The sequence below is a fragment of the Calliopsis andreniformis genome, chromosome 6 (assembly GCF_051401765.1).
Source record: "Calliopsis andreniformis isolate RMS-2024a chromosome 6, iyCalAndr_principal, whole genome shotgun sequence".
NCBI classification, from domain to species: Eukaryota; Metazoa; Arthropoda; class Insecta; order Hymenoptera; family Andrenidae; genus Calliopsis; species Calliopsis andreniformis.
The window spans coordinates 19,054,235-19,067,838 of record NC_135067.1 but is presented as its reverse complement, the minus strand read 5'-3'; the positions used below and the strand labels follow the sequence as shown (position 1 = coordinate 19,067,838).

The window sequence follows — 13,604 nt, the reverse complement described above, 5'->3', positions numbered from 1 at the left end:
GTACTCTCTAGATAATCTAACATTACTCTAAACTGAGAAAGTACATAGTATGTAGAACCAAATAAACGAAGAATGAAACACTGTAATTATATCCTTTTTCGCCTATTGATTATTGCAAACTTATAATTAAATACGTTTGATCGCTTATCGGAACACGTGGAGTTAGTTTGACAATAGTCACGTGCATAATCACGTGCTCGTGGGACGCAAAATAATTTACGTGCAAAGTACGAAATTCGAAATGAATTCGGATAAAGAATCGGACTTGCAGAAACTTTTCGCGGAATCGTTGGTTAACGATAATGTTTTTATGGTTGCGACGACAGTGGATACAGGTAGATATGCATCTTCCTATTAATTAAAGGGCAGAGCACGTGGTTTTCCGGAGTAACCTCTAAAACATTGTAATTTCAGGTTTCGAATGGGAAGCTGTAGACGAATGCAAAGAAAAATTAAATAAAAATGTTAAGATCGTTAAGGAACGCGGAAAGATATTTTTTAATGTGGATTGGAATCAATTTGAACAAGTATTGTCCTTTTTTTCTACTTCCACGTAACTTACGTTATAAACGTTTAATAATATTTAAGTGAAAGAGAATTCTACTGCACAAAATAATTAAAAGATAGATTTATTAGATTATCTTCTTTACTTCATAATTTCAGATACAAGAAATGAGATCAATTGATAATATACTTCTAATTGCGGATGTAAGAAAATTTTCATTTAGTGGAACTGATAAAGAAGCTGATCTACAATTATTCAAAGATGCTGTGCATAATGATATGAAACTAGAAAAATGTCTGAATGCTTGGAAGCGTATCACAGGCTTTTCAGGAAAGATATACCCAACTACTGAGGAATATGATATAGCAGAGAAAAATCGTAAGCTCTCAAACACAGATACTGTAACCACAAATACTAAGGGTAGAAAAAGGGGGCAGGACCCCCATGATGCTAAGGAAGATGAAATTCTAAAATACAGAGTAACATGTGAAAGAACTGGCAAACATGTATTTGAATCAGCTGATGTTGCAAGAATTATTGGAGGAGAGCTACAAGATAAATATCTGTGGCTTGTAGATTTGTCTGCATATTATCTAGAAATAGTTTGTAAATTAATTGATGGTAAGTAAGATGGATAATATACGATAATTGTTGCAAATAATAATGTGTGCCACACTTACCAGATGAACTTGTAACACATTTACGTGTTACACATGAGTCTAAGCACCGTAGAAATATCACGTGTTTTGGACCCACTACTCTTAGAGCAACTGTATGTTACAACTTACTAAGATTAGCTCATCCACATCCAGGAGATATAATAATTGACCCAATGTGTGGTGGAGGTTCTATTCCAATAGAGGTTGTTTCAAAAATTCTAATATAATCTATTTTGATGTATGCCAATGCAATAGAGTTTTAGATAATGTAGATATTTTTTTAGGCAGCTTTGGTTTACTCTGAAACTTATGTTATTGGTGGTGATAATCATCCAAAAGCTGTGACTAGAGCAAAGTCTAACATTGATGCATCTGCCACTGGATGCAAAATTGACTTGATGCATTGGAGTGTATCACAGTTACCATTTAAGGACTCTTACATTGATATTGTTGTGTCTGACATGGTAATTAAACATTAAATTTTTTGTCTCTTACATATTTTATAATATTTATATGATTTTTTCAGCCGTTTGGAAAAAGAAGTGGTCGAATGGTAGATAACAGAATACTGTATAAGGAATTTTTAATAGAATTAGGACGAGTTTTGAAGTTATCGACGGGTCGAACAGTTCTACTCACTTACGACAGACGTAGCTTTAATTTGGTACGAAAATTTTTAGAAATATTTAGGTCTATATATATATTTTTTTTAAATTGAAATAAAAACCTTTTTTTATAGGCTTTACAAACTGCTGGAGATTTATTCAGAGTAACAAAAATGTTAGGTGTAAATATAGGAGGTCTTCAAGCTGCAGTTTATGTGTTAAAACGATCAGATGTGCTTTATGAAAAATATAAGCCAAAATCTGCTAACTCAAAGTACAAACATAATTAAAGAAAAAGATTTATAAGTTTTGTTATTATCTATTACAAGTTAATATTTCATAAGAGTTTAATACAATAAATTTTTACATTTCTTATAAAAACTGTATAGATTTAATGCAATGATAAAACTTGTTTCCTCAGCAGTACTTATACTAACTAATAAGATTTACAGGAAGAACTTTCTCCTACTAGTTTCCATATCATGCCTTCTTCCTTGTATGAGCCATTCATATTCACCATGTTTAGCATCAAAAGTTCCATGTTGCACATACTTTAGTTTTAAAGTAAATCTAGGCCCTAGTTCCCTTAATCTAGGCTTTCCTCTTTTCAGATCAAATTGATACCTGCAATATCAATTATTTTGTTACTATTTCTTTTTGATTATTTTCCAAAAGAATTTCCAAATTTTACCTATGATGCCTGAAGAATATATAATCTCTTTGATTATGAAATGTTACCACCCTCCTTCCTTTAAACTCAGGTTCATAATGAAACAGAGCTCCTAGCATTCTACCAACTGTGTAACCCAAACGAGTAGTAAAATTATTTAATATAACTTCTGGCCTATGTTCTGAAATTTCTTTATGACTACGTTTCAACTCTGGTGTTATTTTAACATTACTAAGTTTGAAGTATGCTGTTGGTCCATCAGGTAGATGAATAATTAACATACCATCTAAGAAACTCATTAAGGAAGACAATAATTAAAAATGATTAACATATTTATGTGAATAACCTGTTGTCATTTATAAAAAAGGATACTAGGCTTGCACTGATCTTCATTAATTACAATGATATCAGTGTAATTCCTCTCAATAGCACTTTTTACCATTTTCTTTACACTGGACCGGTTTCTGTACAAAGAAATGGAGTTTGGTATTATCCTTGTCATCTCTCTACCAAAAATTCTAGTTTTTCTTGTTGGATTATCAGCATAAGAAATCAAGACTTTAGGTTCATAAGAGTGCTTATAATATGAAGCGAATTCATCGTTTTCAAAGTCCACTTTGAGTTCTGCATTTTCCTCGTCATCCAGATCACCAGTGACTGTGGTCTCGTCCTTCTCTCTCAAACTTTCGAGAGTATGTGGCACTTGCTTCGGACCATCTTCTTGAATTCTCCTTTTCTTTGCCTCTTTCTTTGCTTTCGCTTTTTCTTTCATTAACTTCTGACATTTTTTATATCGTACAGCTTTGCATTTTATGTGATTAAAATTGCTGTCAGATGGCAAGATAACCTTTGGCTTTTTGTCTTCCGAAGTACTTGGTCCAGCTTCGTCATCGTCTTCTGCTCTCCGCCTCAAGGGATTCACCCTTAAATTTTTAAGCTTCATTTTCGCACACTTTTTGATTTAATCAGTGTTTAAAACTGTTTTCTCTAAGTTGCATATGCGATTTCTCACGTGTGATGATACTTGCTCTTGGGTTAGACTAGGTTAATGCGTACTTGCAATGCCGCCAACTTTTAAACATCACAATGATAGTAGTACCGAAAATTTCAATTATTTTTATTAATTAAAATATATTTATATATCTGTACACGTATAGTTTTAATAGCTTCTTTAGTAGCTTTTGCATGATTTGTACAGTTACATTAATTTATGTACATTTAGATGGAACATGTGTTTTTAAGATATGATACACAGAATTCAGTGAAATTGTTAACTGTACAATTTGTATAAATAAATTTAAAATATCGTTGTTCTTTATATATGAACACCGAAACCGTATTTAAGAATGATTACAAGTATATGTATATAATGAAATAATTTAGGAATGAAGACTCCCTCCAAACAGTCCTATGACCTCAAACTTCTTTAGTTAAAAAAATTTTAGTGCTATCCATAGTACAAAGAAGACAACTATGGAGAATACAAATAAATATAAAATATAGTAATTGTGGCTTCCTTTAGATAAGCGTAAAACACGTGCAACAGAAGATGTCAGTGAGCCACTTGTTCTTTCAAAATCTTCATCCTGTTATAATAAAAAGAGTTTATGTATACATTTGTAAACTGCATAGTTGTATATCATTAGTAATTGTTTATGAATGAGGATAGACTATTCACCATTCCACGAAGCATTTTATCCTGATATTGCACTTCAGTTCCAATGTCTATTGATAGTGATTTCAGGGCATGAATTTTTTCTTGTAAATGACTTGACATCCTTTCATTCTCATCTTCCAAACCATCATGACTTGTCGATGGTACTGGTTCATATGCATAATCTGTTGCAAAAACAAAATTGCATCACATTATAATTACAAAGTCCCAATAAATTTAAATTAATATTTTATAATCAGTTGACTCACTTGCATGAGATCTACGCATTTTATTCTCAATTTTGGCGGTTGTTTATGACACCTCTGTAACCAAAAAAATCATAATTGATGTATAAAAATGGAACTGTCACAAAATAATAATTTACGTTTGTTTACGGTATCCAGACTACATTCTTAATTCCTTTAATTCTAATCTTATGATGCACATAAAAAATTGTATGCAATATTGGAACGTATAAACAAGAGCTTCATAAACATTTATTAATTTTACTTAAAAAGTAAACCATGATGTATTAAATATTTCAACAAAACATAGATTGCTTGTTGTAGGAACTTCATGAAATTTATTTAAACATTCAAAGTATTTTCATATTGTAAATTTAATCTAAATATTTAATAACGAACCGTGCAAAAAAGAACTGTCAAGCGATCGGATATCGCACGAGCAACAATATGTGACAACGTCACGTTATGATGTGTAGCCAGGTTAGCCAACTTTTAGACTTTATTTAAAATTCCAGAATAATTAATTATAATTAGTTATATTAATTATTCTTTTCTGAAATTGTTACGATTTATTATAAGAAAAATTAATTCAGATAAGACATTCTGAATAGAGAAAAGTTTTATTTGCAGATTATGGGTTATGAGGGGCGAAACACTATAGCCGCCTAGCGGCATATCGATGAACTACATTTTAACGTATCAGAATTCTGATTTTTTCATTTTGCGACGCCTACCCCCCCTTTTTCTACAGAATCCGCAGATTCACTGAGCTTTCGCTGGTTCTGCATCCCTTATATACCCCGCGGTAGCAGGAGCGTACCAACAGGTGCCAGTGCATACTTAGTATAGGATCGTACCTCGAAGTACTGGCGCCCCTTTACTGAAAATTTCTAGAAAATAATTAAAAAGCAATAAAATGGAATTATTTTAATATAATATCATGCAGAATGGCCTATACTGTATGTAAATATAACTCATAATCAACTAAAGAAGTGAATAACTCATTAATTAATGAATATTTTATATACGTGCATTTCAAATGGAGCGTTAGTTCATAGGTTTCACCGCTAGGTGGTTATAGTGTTTCAGTGTCCATATTTGAACGATTTTTAAATTACGTTAGAAATATGCAATAGAAATATTTTTTATAATATTACGCGTAGATTTATATTATGTCTAAATGGTTGTTAGGATTTATCTAATGACTAAATAAATGTTTTAGTAATTAACAGTTGATCTGTACCTACCTATTTTCCCTTGTGCAATTTTTAATTTGTGAAGGTTATATTTTATATATTAAATTTTTTAGATTGATTTAACAGAACGAAACGACCGAATTATTCTATGTTGTATCCTTTCGAGTTTATTATCAGTTACAGTATGTTAAAGACAAAGGCACAAACAATGAAAAGTAGTCATCTACTTTCTAGATCCCTACGATTCTATTACTTAATTTCGATGCTACCTTTGATACACATAATCGCCACTTAACATTAATATAGATTCTTAACGATAGGAATACTCATTACAACGTTAAACCTAAATCTTTGATGTTGAACTTAAATACGCTTGTTATTTCTACGATATTCACAACCCTATAAGAAAAACGCTCAACGTTAAAAATGTCTTCTCTCACATATTCCAATTCCTAATCGCGAAGGTGATATCACGCATAAACGAGGAATAAAAAAAAATTGCATTATAGTGTATTCTCTACCATGTAAAATCTGTACCCTGAAAAGATTTTAACAAGTATTAAACTCAGTCAGTTTTCCTCGTATGCCCTTCGATATTTAGCATTGTTATCCACGGACACTATATTTATACTTTCACGTCTATGTAACATTTCTATTTCAACATCGAACACGACGATCGATACCGTTCTAAGAATGTTCCTCGTATATAAATTCAACATTTACAGCGAGAATTACTTGTCCCGCGTTTGTGCACCATTATTATGTCTTTCTATGTATATCAGTACACAATTATTCTACGGACAGTTTGATCCCCCAGATTTAACAAAAATTAGGCCCAGAATTCCAACACAGTACTATCGTGGATGTGAGAAAAAAAGTCTGCGATAAGAAATTCGGATTGTTCGTGATTCACTTTGGAATGTTTTGATGTCACAGAATGTTGGAAGACGTTACTTGATTTTTGCGCTGTGACTTGTGTTACGTATAACTCTTTTTGTACTTTCATGCGGTTTCTAGCGTCGAGAAATCAATTTTGAACGTGTTCCTACAGAACACTGACGTTCCACACTCGTGACATATAAAAATCTATCAACAATGAAGAAAGATTCATCTTTACTCTGATAGCACCTGGAAAGAAGTTTCACGTTTTATACAAACTCGCTGCCCTATCAGCTATCATGAATCGACGCGTTCCACGTCAACTTTCTACGAACTACCTTTACAAAACACGACACGTTCAAACTTCTCTCGAATAATTGTATACAAAGTTGAGCAGTTAAACGGGTATCTTAAATTAAAATGCTTGTGTCGAGGCTGAATGAATCGTTAGGCAAGAATACGATCATTTGCTCAGTGGTTAACACCTAGAACGTTGTAATCGACGATAAATACTAAATAAACATGTTAGAAATAAATATAGGAAACACGGGACGCCGATTGTAATATTCCTTACTCGCACGTTACGATTACAATTCGAGCTATCTGCTGCTAAGTTAAACGTCAACTAAAGTCTTCCAATGCTTGTGGATTATTTAGAATACTTCGAGGAATTTAGGGAAACGGTTGATGAATGGAGTCTTCGGGATGGGGCTGGACTAACTGGAGCCGAAGGAGAGGGTCCAGTAGGCGTTGTGGGTTTGGACCCCCTCCTGCTCCTTCTCATTGACGAGTATGGACTCGTCCCTCTGTTTACGCGCTCGTGGGCGTAAAGTAGTACACCAATGTCTCGATTGCCCGCCTCTAATGCAATTTTCAAAGCGGAACTACCGTCTATATCAACGATCGATGGATCACAGTCTGGGTGTGCGAGCAACAATCGCACAATATCTGTATGTCCGTGTTCTGCAGCACACATTAAAGCTGTGCTGCCGTCTTCATCTTGAATATTCACTGCTGCCCCTGCATCTAGCAGCAACTGGGTCATGTCCTTGCGACCATGTGATACTGCTAGCATCAGGGCAGTCTGACCATGCTGAAAAAAGAAGTAAATGTTGTAGAGAGGGTAAATTATGATCTATTATATGAAATCCTTACCAATTTTGCTCGAATGTTAACGTCTGCCATCTGGAACAACCTGTTAGCCACAGAGGCATGCGTGGAGTTTCTGACTTCAGCTAGAGCTGCCAACATCACAGCCGTGTACCCAGCTATATTGGCCTTATTGATGTCGCAAACTTTAGAGTCTAAAAGTATGGAAACAACATCAAAATTTCCATGTGAAACTGCGTAGTGCATTGCGGTGTTGCCACTTGAGTCAGTCATATTAACAATGTACTCCAATAAGGAACTGGAGCACTCTTCAAAGCAGTCTAGGTAGTCTTCTACTTCTAAGGGATTCGCATTCACTGTGCTGGAGATTTTGAACCATTCTTGTTGGATAATGTTGATAGCATTCTTCATCTGGTGGGAGATGTTTTTACTGGGTGACTTTTTGAGGCTGTCATTGAGAACCTTCATGGCGGCCTGCATCTCCTTCGAAGGCTCAACCTTCTTTCTAGGTTTCTCTTGGATTGGTTGAAACAGAGCAGACTCTGGTAGCTCATGTTTCTCTTCATTGTTTGCTTGCTTCTCTGTATTGTATATTTCCTCTGATTTCTCATCTTTCCCCTTTTCTCCTTGCAGTTGTTGAATGCTATAGTAAACAGAAGAAAGATGTGTATCAGAAAAAATGAAAATAAACAATTAAATTTACCTTAAACTACTCATAAGTAGTAACAAGATTTTTCTAATTTTTATTTTTAGAAGAACCCAATGGATATATGCAATGTTTCGAGGAATTGATTACCCTTTGTCAACGAAACTTGCAGAGGATACTTCGGTGGACGCGGTATCGTTAACTAAACGCGCAGCGTGTTGTTGATGCTGTTGCAGCATCGATCTGTCGAGACCGTGTACGATTCACTTATTCACCATATCGAATTCGCGAGCGATTTAGGTACACACTTTCTCTGTCACTGACCTCCGAAGGTGTTATTTACAATTTGACCTCTGCGCAGCTCCGTGAAAACACTTATGACGCATAGGACGCGCAACCATGGAGTCAAAAAAACCAACAACCCTCCCCCTTGACATGCGCCAACTTGTCATTAACTATATGATACATTGATCGTCCGCAGTGCAGGGATCTTCTTTTACCAAACTACCCCTATTGAGTAGTTTCACCCTCCCGATAATAGGTGGCGCACAACAGGTGTTCTAAGAAATTATATCGACGGAGGGAATTGAATTTCAAAGTTAAAAAAATAGCGAAACCTGCCCTTGATAAATTTTACGATTTTTTTAACTATTTTTTTTAATCTTACTACGTAAATATGAGACATTTTTCCAGTTTGTACTTGATTACTTTCGAGTACTCACACACAGCCCTATTAATTACTAAATTATGAAGAGCTACTAACCGGTTACTGTTGTCATACTGCTCCTTATTATCAGAATCGTATCTTATCACTCCCGCAGCAGGTATCTTCGTGTACGTGTCCTGCCTCTTGAATTGCCTTCTGTGTTCTGTCGAGTTATTCAAAGGAATATGAGACGGCCTGGGTATCCTCGAGACAAGATTCGTGTTCTGATGATTCATATTATTCTCCGCGTTGTTCACGATTTGCTTGGCCAAGTTCTTGATAGTCTCTTTACAATTATCGCAGTAATTAGCCGTACAGGATATAAAAATATGAGGTCTCACAGATTCGCCGACAGACACGTCCGTGAATTTCTTTTTAATTGGCGACGTGCCAAACTCCCTCTTCTTGGGCGCCAGACCGGAAGTGTCGGTGCTCTTTACCGTCGTTCTTATCAGGTCGTCCACCATAACGCCAACAGACTTGCTAGTCTTCCTTTTAACCTTGGTATCACCATAGTTAAACGAATGACTCCTCGAGTTCATCGAGTTGAGGGACAGAGACTGCGTGGCTAGTGGGTCAGGACCAACCGCGATGGTCCTCGTCCCTGGTCCAGTCCTGACCTCGATTCCGATCTCAGACACCCTTGGCTTCACCATTACTCCCACGTTCGTCCTCATTTTGAAGAGTTCTGCGACCTGAACGAACTGGTCCCTCTTCTCGACTACTTTAGGAGGCTCAGGGGTGCACTGACACCCCCTAGACATAGTATCCTTGACCAACGTACTCTTGTAGATCCTGAGAGCGTCGTCGACGATAATTGCAACCTCCTCTTTCGTCAAAATGTCCTTCATGTTCAGACTAGTCGTAGTACCAGTGGTTCTCTTCCTGACTTCCTTCTTCACTTCCGGCGCGATATCTTCAATAATGAACTGACTGCAAACGAGGTCCCTGAGTTTGTCCCTCGTGTTTGTCCCGATATCGCGAAACTTTCTCACGTCCCTGACCAGTTTCGGACTGGTCGGCGGTATCGATTCCATCTGAAGTCTGCTCCTCCTCAGACGATCCCACGTCTTCGTTTCCGGCGCGATCTCCTCGTACATCAGTTGGCTGCGAGTTAAGGTCGACCTCCAACTGTCGCGAGAATTGGCCGAGTAGAGGTTACCGAAGCTCGACGACGACGTCCGATCGTCCAGCAACGTGCTCTGGTCGTTTATATCAGGTACGATTTCTTCGATCTGCAATCGACTCCTCTGCAGGGATTGTTTTATCGGGGTGCTCGTTATCATGCCGATATCTCGTGTTCGGACCTGCTCGTGTGACAATATCACGTTATAGTATTTCGTCGAGGTGCCTTTTGTTTAGGCTAATATCTACTATTGTTTAGAAGCTGGCATTTTATATTAAGAAGATTATTTTAAATTGAGTAAGTGTTATTTGAGGGTTATAAGGCAATCAAGAAAGTCTCCTCGGTTTTAGGTAAAATAAGGTAATTGCAAGTTAAAGAATAGGAAATGAAGATAATTATATTCGGTAATTAATTATTCTATTTTAGAATTAGGACTCAAAAGAAGACTCTGAAGCCAAAGTGATCCCCTTTCCAAAGATTATTTCTTTCATTACTTGAAGGTTTTAAAAAATCTGAAAAAATTCTAAAACACTTGTAAGAGTTCCTACCATATTACACAGTTGCTAATTAAGTCAAATGTACGAAAGCTCTTTTACTAAAAATAAAAAGTTGCTCTCAAGTCCAAAGTATGTATAATTTTCTCTATTTTCCTATAAATATTCAGACGATACCGGCAATAAAACCAGAAAGAGGTACACGTTAATAGTCATTAATTCCAGCAATATTAGTTCCACAAGAGCAAGCCATCAGACGAAAAACCGAAAGGACTTTCTCACTCGCGGCCAGCATTAATTCCGCTGGTTTTATCGGGCAATTAAAAAGCCAGAATTTTTCCTCCGACCGTCTGGGCTATGCAAATTGTTCTCGGTCCGTTGCAACCGTGCATTCTCGAAGGCACTTTTCTCGAGTTTCTCCGGGCGCAACAAAGTAGATCGAGCCAGCGATAAATCCGACAAGGAACGGAAGCGAGGATAGCGCGTACCTGCTGGTGCGAGACGCCGACGTCCCGTGTCATTACGCCGCACATCGTTCCCATGTCCCTGGTAGGCGTCGACGCGGCGTTCTTCAGGTTTCGCAGGTTCGCGCGCTGTTCCGAGAACGACTGGCTACGGTGCCTGTGCAAAGTGTCGTTACAGGAATTCGTTTTGCTCAGCTCGTCCACTTGTCGCAGGAGATTCCGTTTCTCCTCCTTCAGCACCGACACCTGCACCTGCAACGTCCGCGTGAAAGTGATCGGTATGGATAGGGAAATAGAAGACGATCGGTCTGTTACTGCTCAATTATTTCATTTGAAGGGTAAAGGCTCGTTCAGTCGAGTTAATTGGATTCCTAGAGGCTTGAAGGCAAGACATTTTGAGGAACTTGATCAGTATGAACACGGTGAAACTGTTACGTATGTATAATACATTGTATAATATATAATGTCACTGAGAGGTGACTGATCTGAATGAGCCTTAACAGTGAATTTGCAATTAATGAATATTTAATCGATACCACGCGCAACCCCTTTCGCACTGTTTCCATTTCGAGTTATGTTGTGGTTGTGCAATGACTTGTTGCTTTAACAATCGATGTCATGGATTTGTGGTTTCAATGTTTCCAGCGGAATATGTAGTTCGTTGATCTTAACAGCGGAATTACCGAGGCAGTTTAAATGATTGTATGATCATTTATTATGCATAGTCAGCTCTTTTGCTTCTGGTCATGTAATTACGAATGCATACTAATGAAAATATCTAGGACTTGTTTTGCATGCCTTCTTCCTCTGTATGACTAGCTGAACTAATGGAGAAGCATTATAGTTATGCGAATAGAATTCATTTTGAAAGTATTGTATTATTCTGAGTATATTTAGAACAGGTATAAGCAAGCATTATCCCCTTAAATGAAATACTCTTTTAAAGACCTACTCTTTCATTAGCCTCTATCGTTAATTTACCATCATTTAGATTTATATATTATAGGTAGCATATTCATTATTCACGTTCCAACTCATTAACTTCAAATCGTCCACCTCGACAAGAAAAGAATTAATAATCGTAAACATCGGAAGTCGTTAAAGTTCTGCTTTCAAAAGACGAATAGTTTTTGCTCTTAAACTCTCATGAAATAGTTAATTAGACAGAGGTGAATCGAGTAATTCGTTACGATTGCGAATAATTACGCTTTCCCGTCGGAAGTATCGCAACGGAGAGACGGAACTACACGCGTGACTCACTCGCCGGTTGATGCACGCGAAGAAAAAGCCAGCGGTACTCGACGACGCGCGAAATCACGTCGAGAGCGTTTTACCTGCAGCATGGGAATCGCCTTGACCTGTTCCTCCAGCTCCTTCATCCGTTCCAACGACGCTGCCATTTGCTCCCTGATGTTCTGAAACACGTGGGCGCGCGCCTTGAGTTCGAGCGATTCGTCGCGAGTTTCACGATTCGCGATTACCCTCGATTTACTTGTTGCTTGGATCCTACCTGTAGCGCGCCTGTGCTGAGATTCGAGTTTCCGCTGCCGACGCTCGCGTTGTCGAAATCCGCAGGATGATCGACCTGGACGTTTGTTTGAATCGGCGTGGCTGTGTTCGTTCCATCTAGAGGAGGATTTTAGTATGTGAAAAGGATGGCTGATAAATTCAGAAGAAATTGAAATTTTGTTTAGGCAGTAGAGGGGATGACAATTTTGGGGAGTTTGTGAAGTAATGTAGAATACTGTGACACGTAGTTTATAGCTTATCTAAGGTGCATCTTAATTTACAAAGAAGGAGAAGTTGAAATGATCCCTGAGCAAGTAGTGCAGTATAACTATAAGAAGAGAGTGAGTGGGGGAGTAAACAGAAAGCTTAATTTTAAAGTTAAGTCTCGCTGTTTGATATTCGAAAGGTATTAATAGTCCTACGTGTCATAGAATAAGTAAAACTTTAATCAGTACAGGGAGACAGTTTCTCTTTATTTAAAGAAGTTTCAATACGAGCGCAAATAATTCTTCAAGCGACATCCAATGAATATTTATCACTGTAATATTAGCGAAAACGTGATTCTTAGTCGAATAAAAAATTCTCAGTACGCGAAAAGTTCGATAAATAAATTTACCGCCTGACAGACTTAATGCCTTCCTCTCTTTCTCTCATTGCGCGGGGGAATGAATATTTCAACATGGTACGAATGCACAAATTGGTTCGACGTAGAAATTTCATGCAAATATTTGAGTAGGGGCATCGGTAGCTTCTGCTCCCCCGTACCAATGAATATTTATATAACGAGGAAATACTTTGACGCTATGATGCTTTTTTTCCATATTGAAATCGATGCAAATCGATACAAGTGTTTGAATACACCTATAAATCCTTTTTCGTTTTAATGCACGTAGAGATAAACAGATATTTTAATATGAAAATTACCACGATTTAGCGAATTATTAATGCCTGCTTCAGGAAATAAATAAATGAAAGTATATATTTACGGTCACTACAGAATCCTGATGTACACATGTTTCTATAAATAAATTGTCCAGGAAAAAGAAAGTGAAAATACAGATTTTATTCATGCATCGAAATAGGACATACCGGGTGTGTTTTTCTGTTTACCATTGACACGTATTTGATATCCCATG

At 37.0% G+C, this 13,604-nt stretch overlaps 4 protein-coding genes across 6 annotated transcripts in view; 1 reads left to right on the top strand and 3 right to left on the bottom strand.

Annotated features, from left to right (window-relative positions):
* The first annotated feature begins 241 nt into the window (after positions 1 to 241).
* LOC143180156 (tRNA (guanine(6)-N(2))-methyltransferase THUMP3) lies at positions 242 to 2,114 on the top strand. The gene is made up of 7 exons (XM_076379689.1): positions 242 to 335; positions 415 to 527; positions 664 to 1,126; positions 1,189 to 1,367; positions 1,449 to 1,628; positions 1,691 to 1,828; positions 1,904 to 2,114. The coding sequence occupies exons 1-7, from the start codon at positions 242 to 244 to the stop codon at positions 2,057 to 2,059; spliced, it is 1,323 nt and encodes a 440-aa protein (XP_076235804.1). The 3' UTR covers positions 2,060 to 2,114.
* On the bottom strand, positions 1,724 to 3,524 carry LOC143180941 (putative ribosome production factor 1). Its single transcript, XM_076381002.1, has 3 exons — positions 2,812 to 3,524; positions 2,461 to 2,725; positions 1,724 to 2,393 (listed from the first exon to the last, which is right to left on the bottom strand). The coding sequence occupies exons 1-3, from the start codon at positions 3,380 to 3,382 to the stop codon at positions 2,216 to 2,218; spliced, it is 1,014 nt and encodes a 337-aa protein (XP_076237117.1). The 5' UTR covers positions 3,383 to 3,524; the 3' UTR covers positions 1,724 to 2,215.
* Positions 3,525 to 3,600: 76 nt separating this feature from the next.
* On the bottom strand, positions 3,601 to 5,087 carry Bet1 (blocked early in transport 1). Of its 2 annotated transcripts, none has more exons than XM_076381005.1 (4): positions 4,479 to 4,548; positions 4,363 to 4,416; positions 4,118 to 4,278; positions 3,601 to 4,025 (listed from the first exon to the last, which is right to left on the bottom strand). In XM_076381005.1, exons 2-4 carry the CDS (start codon positions 4,379 to 4,381, stop codon positions 3,870 to 3,872), a joined length of 336 nt encoding a protein of 111 aa, XP_076237120.1. In that variant the 5' UTR covers positions 4,382 to 4,416; positions 4,479 to 4,548; the 3' UTR covers positions 3,601 to 3,869. The 2 variants fall into 2 exon arrangements, with proteins under 2 accessions (XP_076237120.1, XP_076237119.1); XM_076381004.1 differs by lacking the exon at positions 4,479 to 4,548 and adding an exon at positions 4,738 to 5,087 and having other exon boundaries at positions 3,607 to 4,025.
* Positions 5,088 to 5,675: 588 nt separating this feature from the next.
* Kank (KN motif and ankyrin repeat domain-containing protein 2 kank) overlaps positions 5,676 to 13,604 on the bottom strand; it is a 41,686-nt gene continuing 33,757 nt past the window's right edge. Inside the window, exons 5-10 of one of the 2 annotated variants that reach the window (XM_076380519.1) lie at positions 12,470 to 12,585; positions 12,294 to 12,374; positions 10,984 to 11,211; positions 8,933 to 10,182; positions 7,569 to 8,166; positions 5,676 to 7,506 (exon numbers count right to left, since the gene is read on the bottom strand). In XM_076380519.1, coding sequence (XP_076236634.1) covers positions 7,063 to 7,506; positions 7,569 to 8,166; positions 8,933 to 10,182; positions 10,984 to 11,211; positions 12,294 to 12,374; positions 12,470 to 12,585 — 2,717 coding nt within the window. In that variant the 3' untranslated portion in view covers positions 5,676 to 7,062. The remainder of the gene's footprint in view (positions 7,507 to 7,568; positions 8,167 to 8,932; positions 10,183 to 10,983; positions 11,212 to 12,293; positions 12,375 to 12,469; positions 12,586 to 13,604) is intronic. The other variant, XM_076380520.1, reaches the window with a different exon arrangement.

Excerpts from the sequence above, each read along its gene's own strand:
- LOC143180156 (XM_076379689.1), top strand. The coding sequence starts at position 242 with ATGAATTCGGATAAAGAATCGGACTTGCAGAAACTTTTCGCGGAATCG. Across the intron at positions 528-663 it reads ATTGGAATCAATTTGAACAA|ATACAAGAAATGAGATCAAT; the intron begins GTATTGTCCTTT and ends TCATAATTTCAG. Across the intron at positions 1,829-1,903 it reads ACAGACGTAGCTTTAATTTG|GCTTTACAAACTGCTGGAGA; the intron begins GTACGAAAATTT and ends CTTTTTTTATAG.
- LOC143180941 (XM_076381002.1), bottom strand. The coding sequence starts at position 3,382 with ATGAAGCTTAAAAATTTAAGGGTGAATCCCTTGAGGCGGAGAGCAGAA. Across the intron at positions 2,726-2,811 it reads TGAAGATCAGTGCAAGCCTA|ATGGTATGTTAATTATTCAT; the intron begins GTATCCTTTTTT and ends TGAGTTTCTTAG. Across the intron at positions 2,394-2,460 it reads ATATTCTTCAGGCATCATAG|GTATCAATTTGATCTGAAAA; the intron begins GTAAAATTTGGA and ends TTGATATTGCAG.
- Bet1 (XM_076381004.1), bottom strand. Across the intron at positions 4,026-4,117 it reads ATAAAATGCTTCGTGGAATG|GATGAAGATTTTGAAAGAAC; the intron begins GTGAATAGTCTA and ends TTATTATAACAG.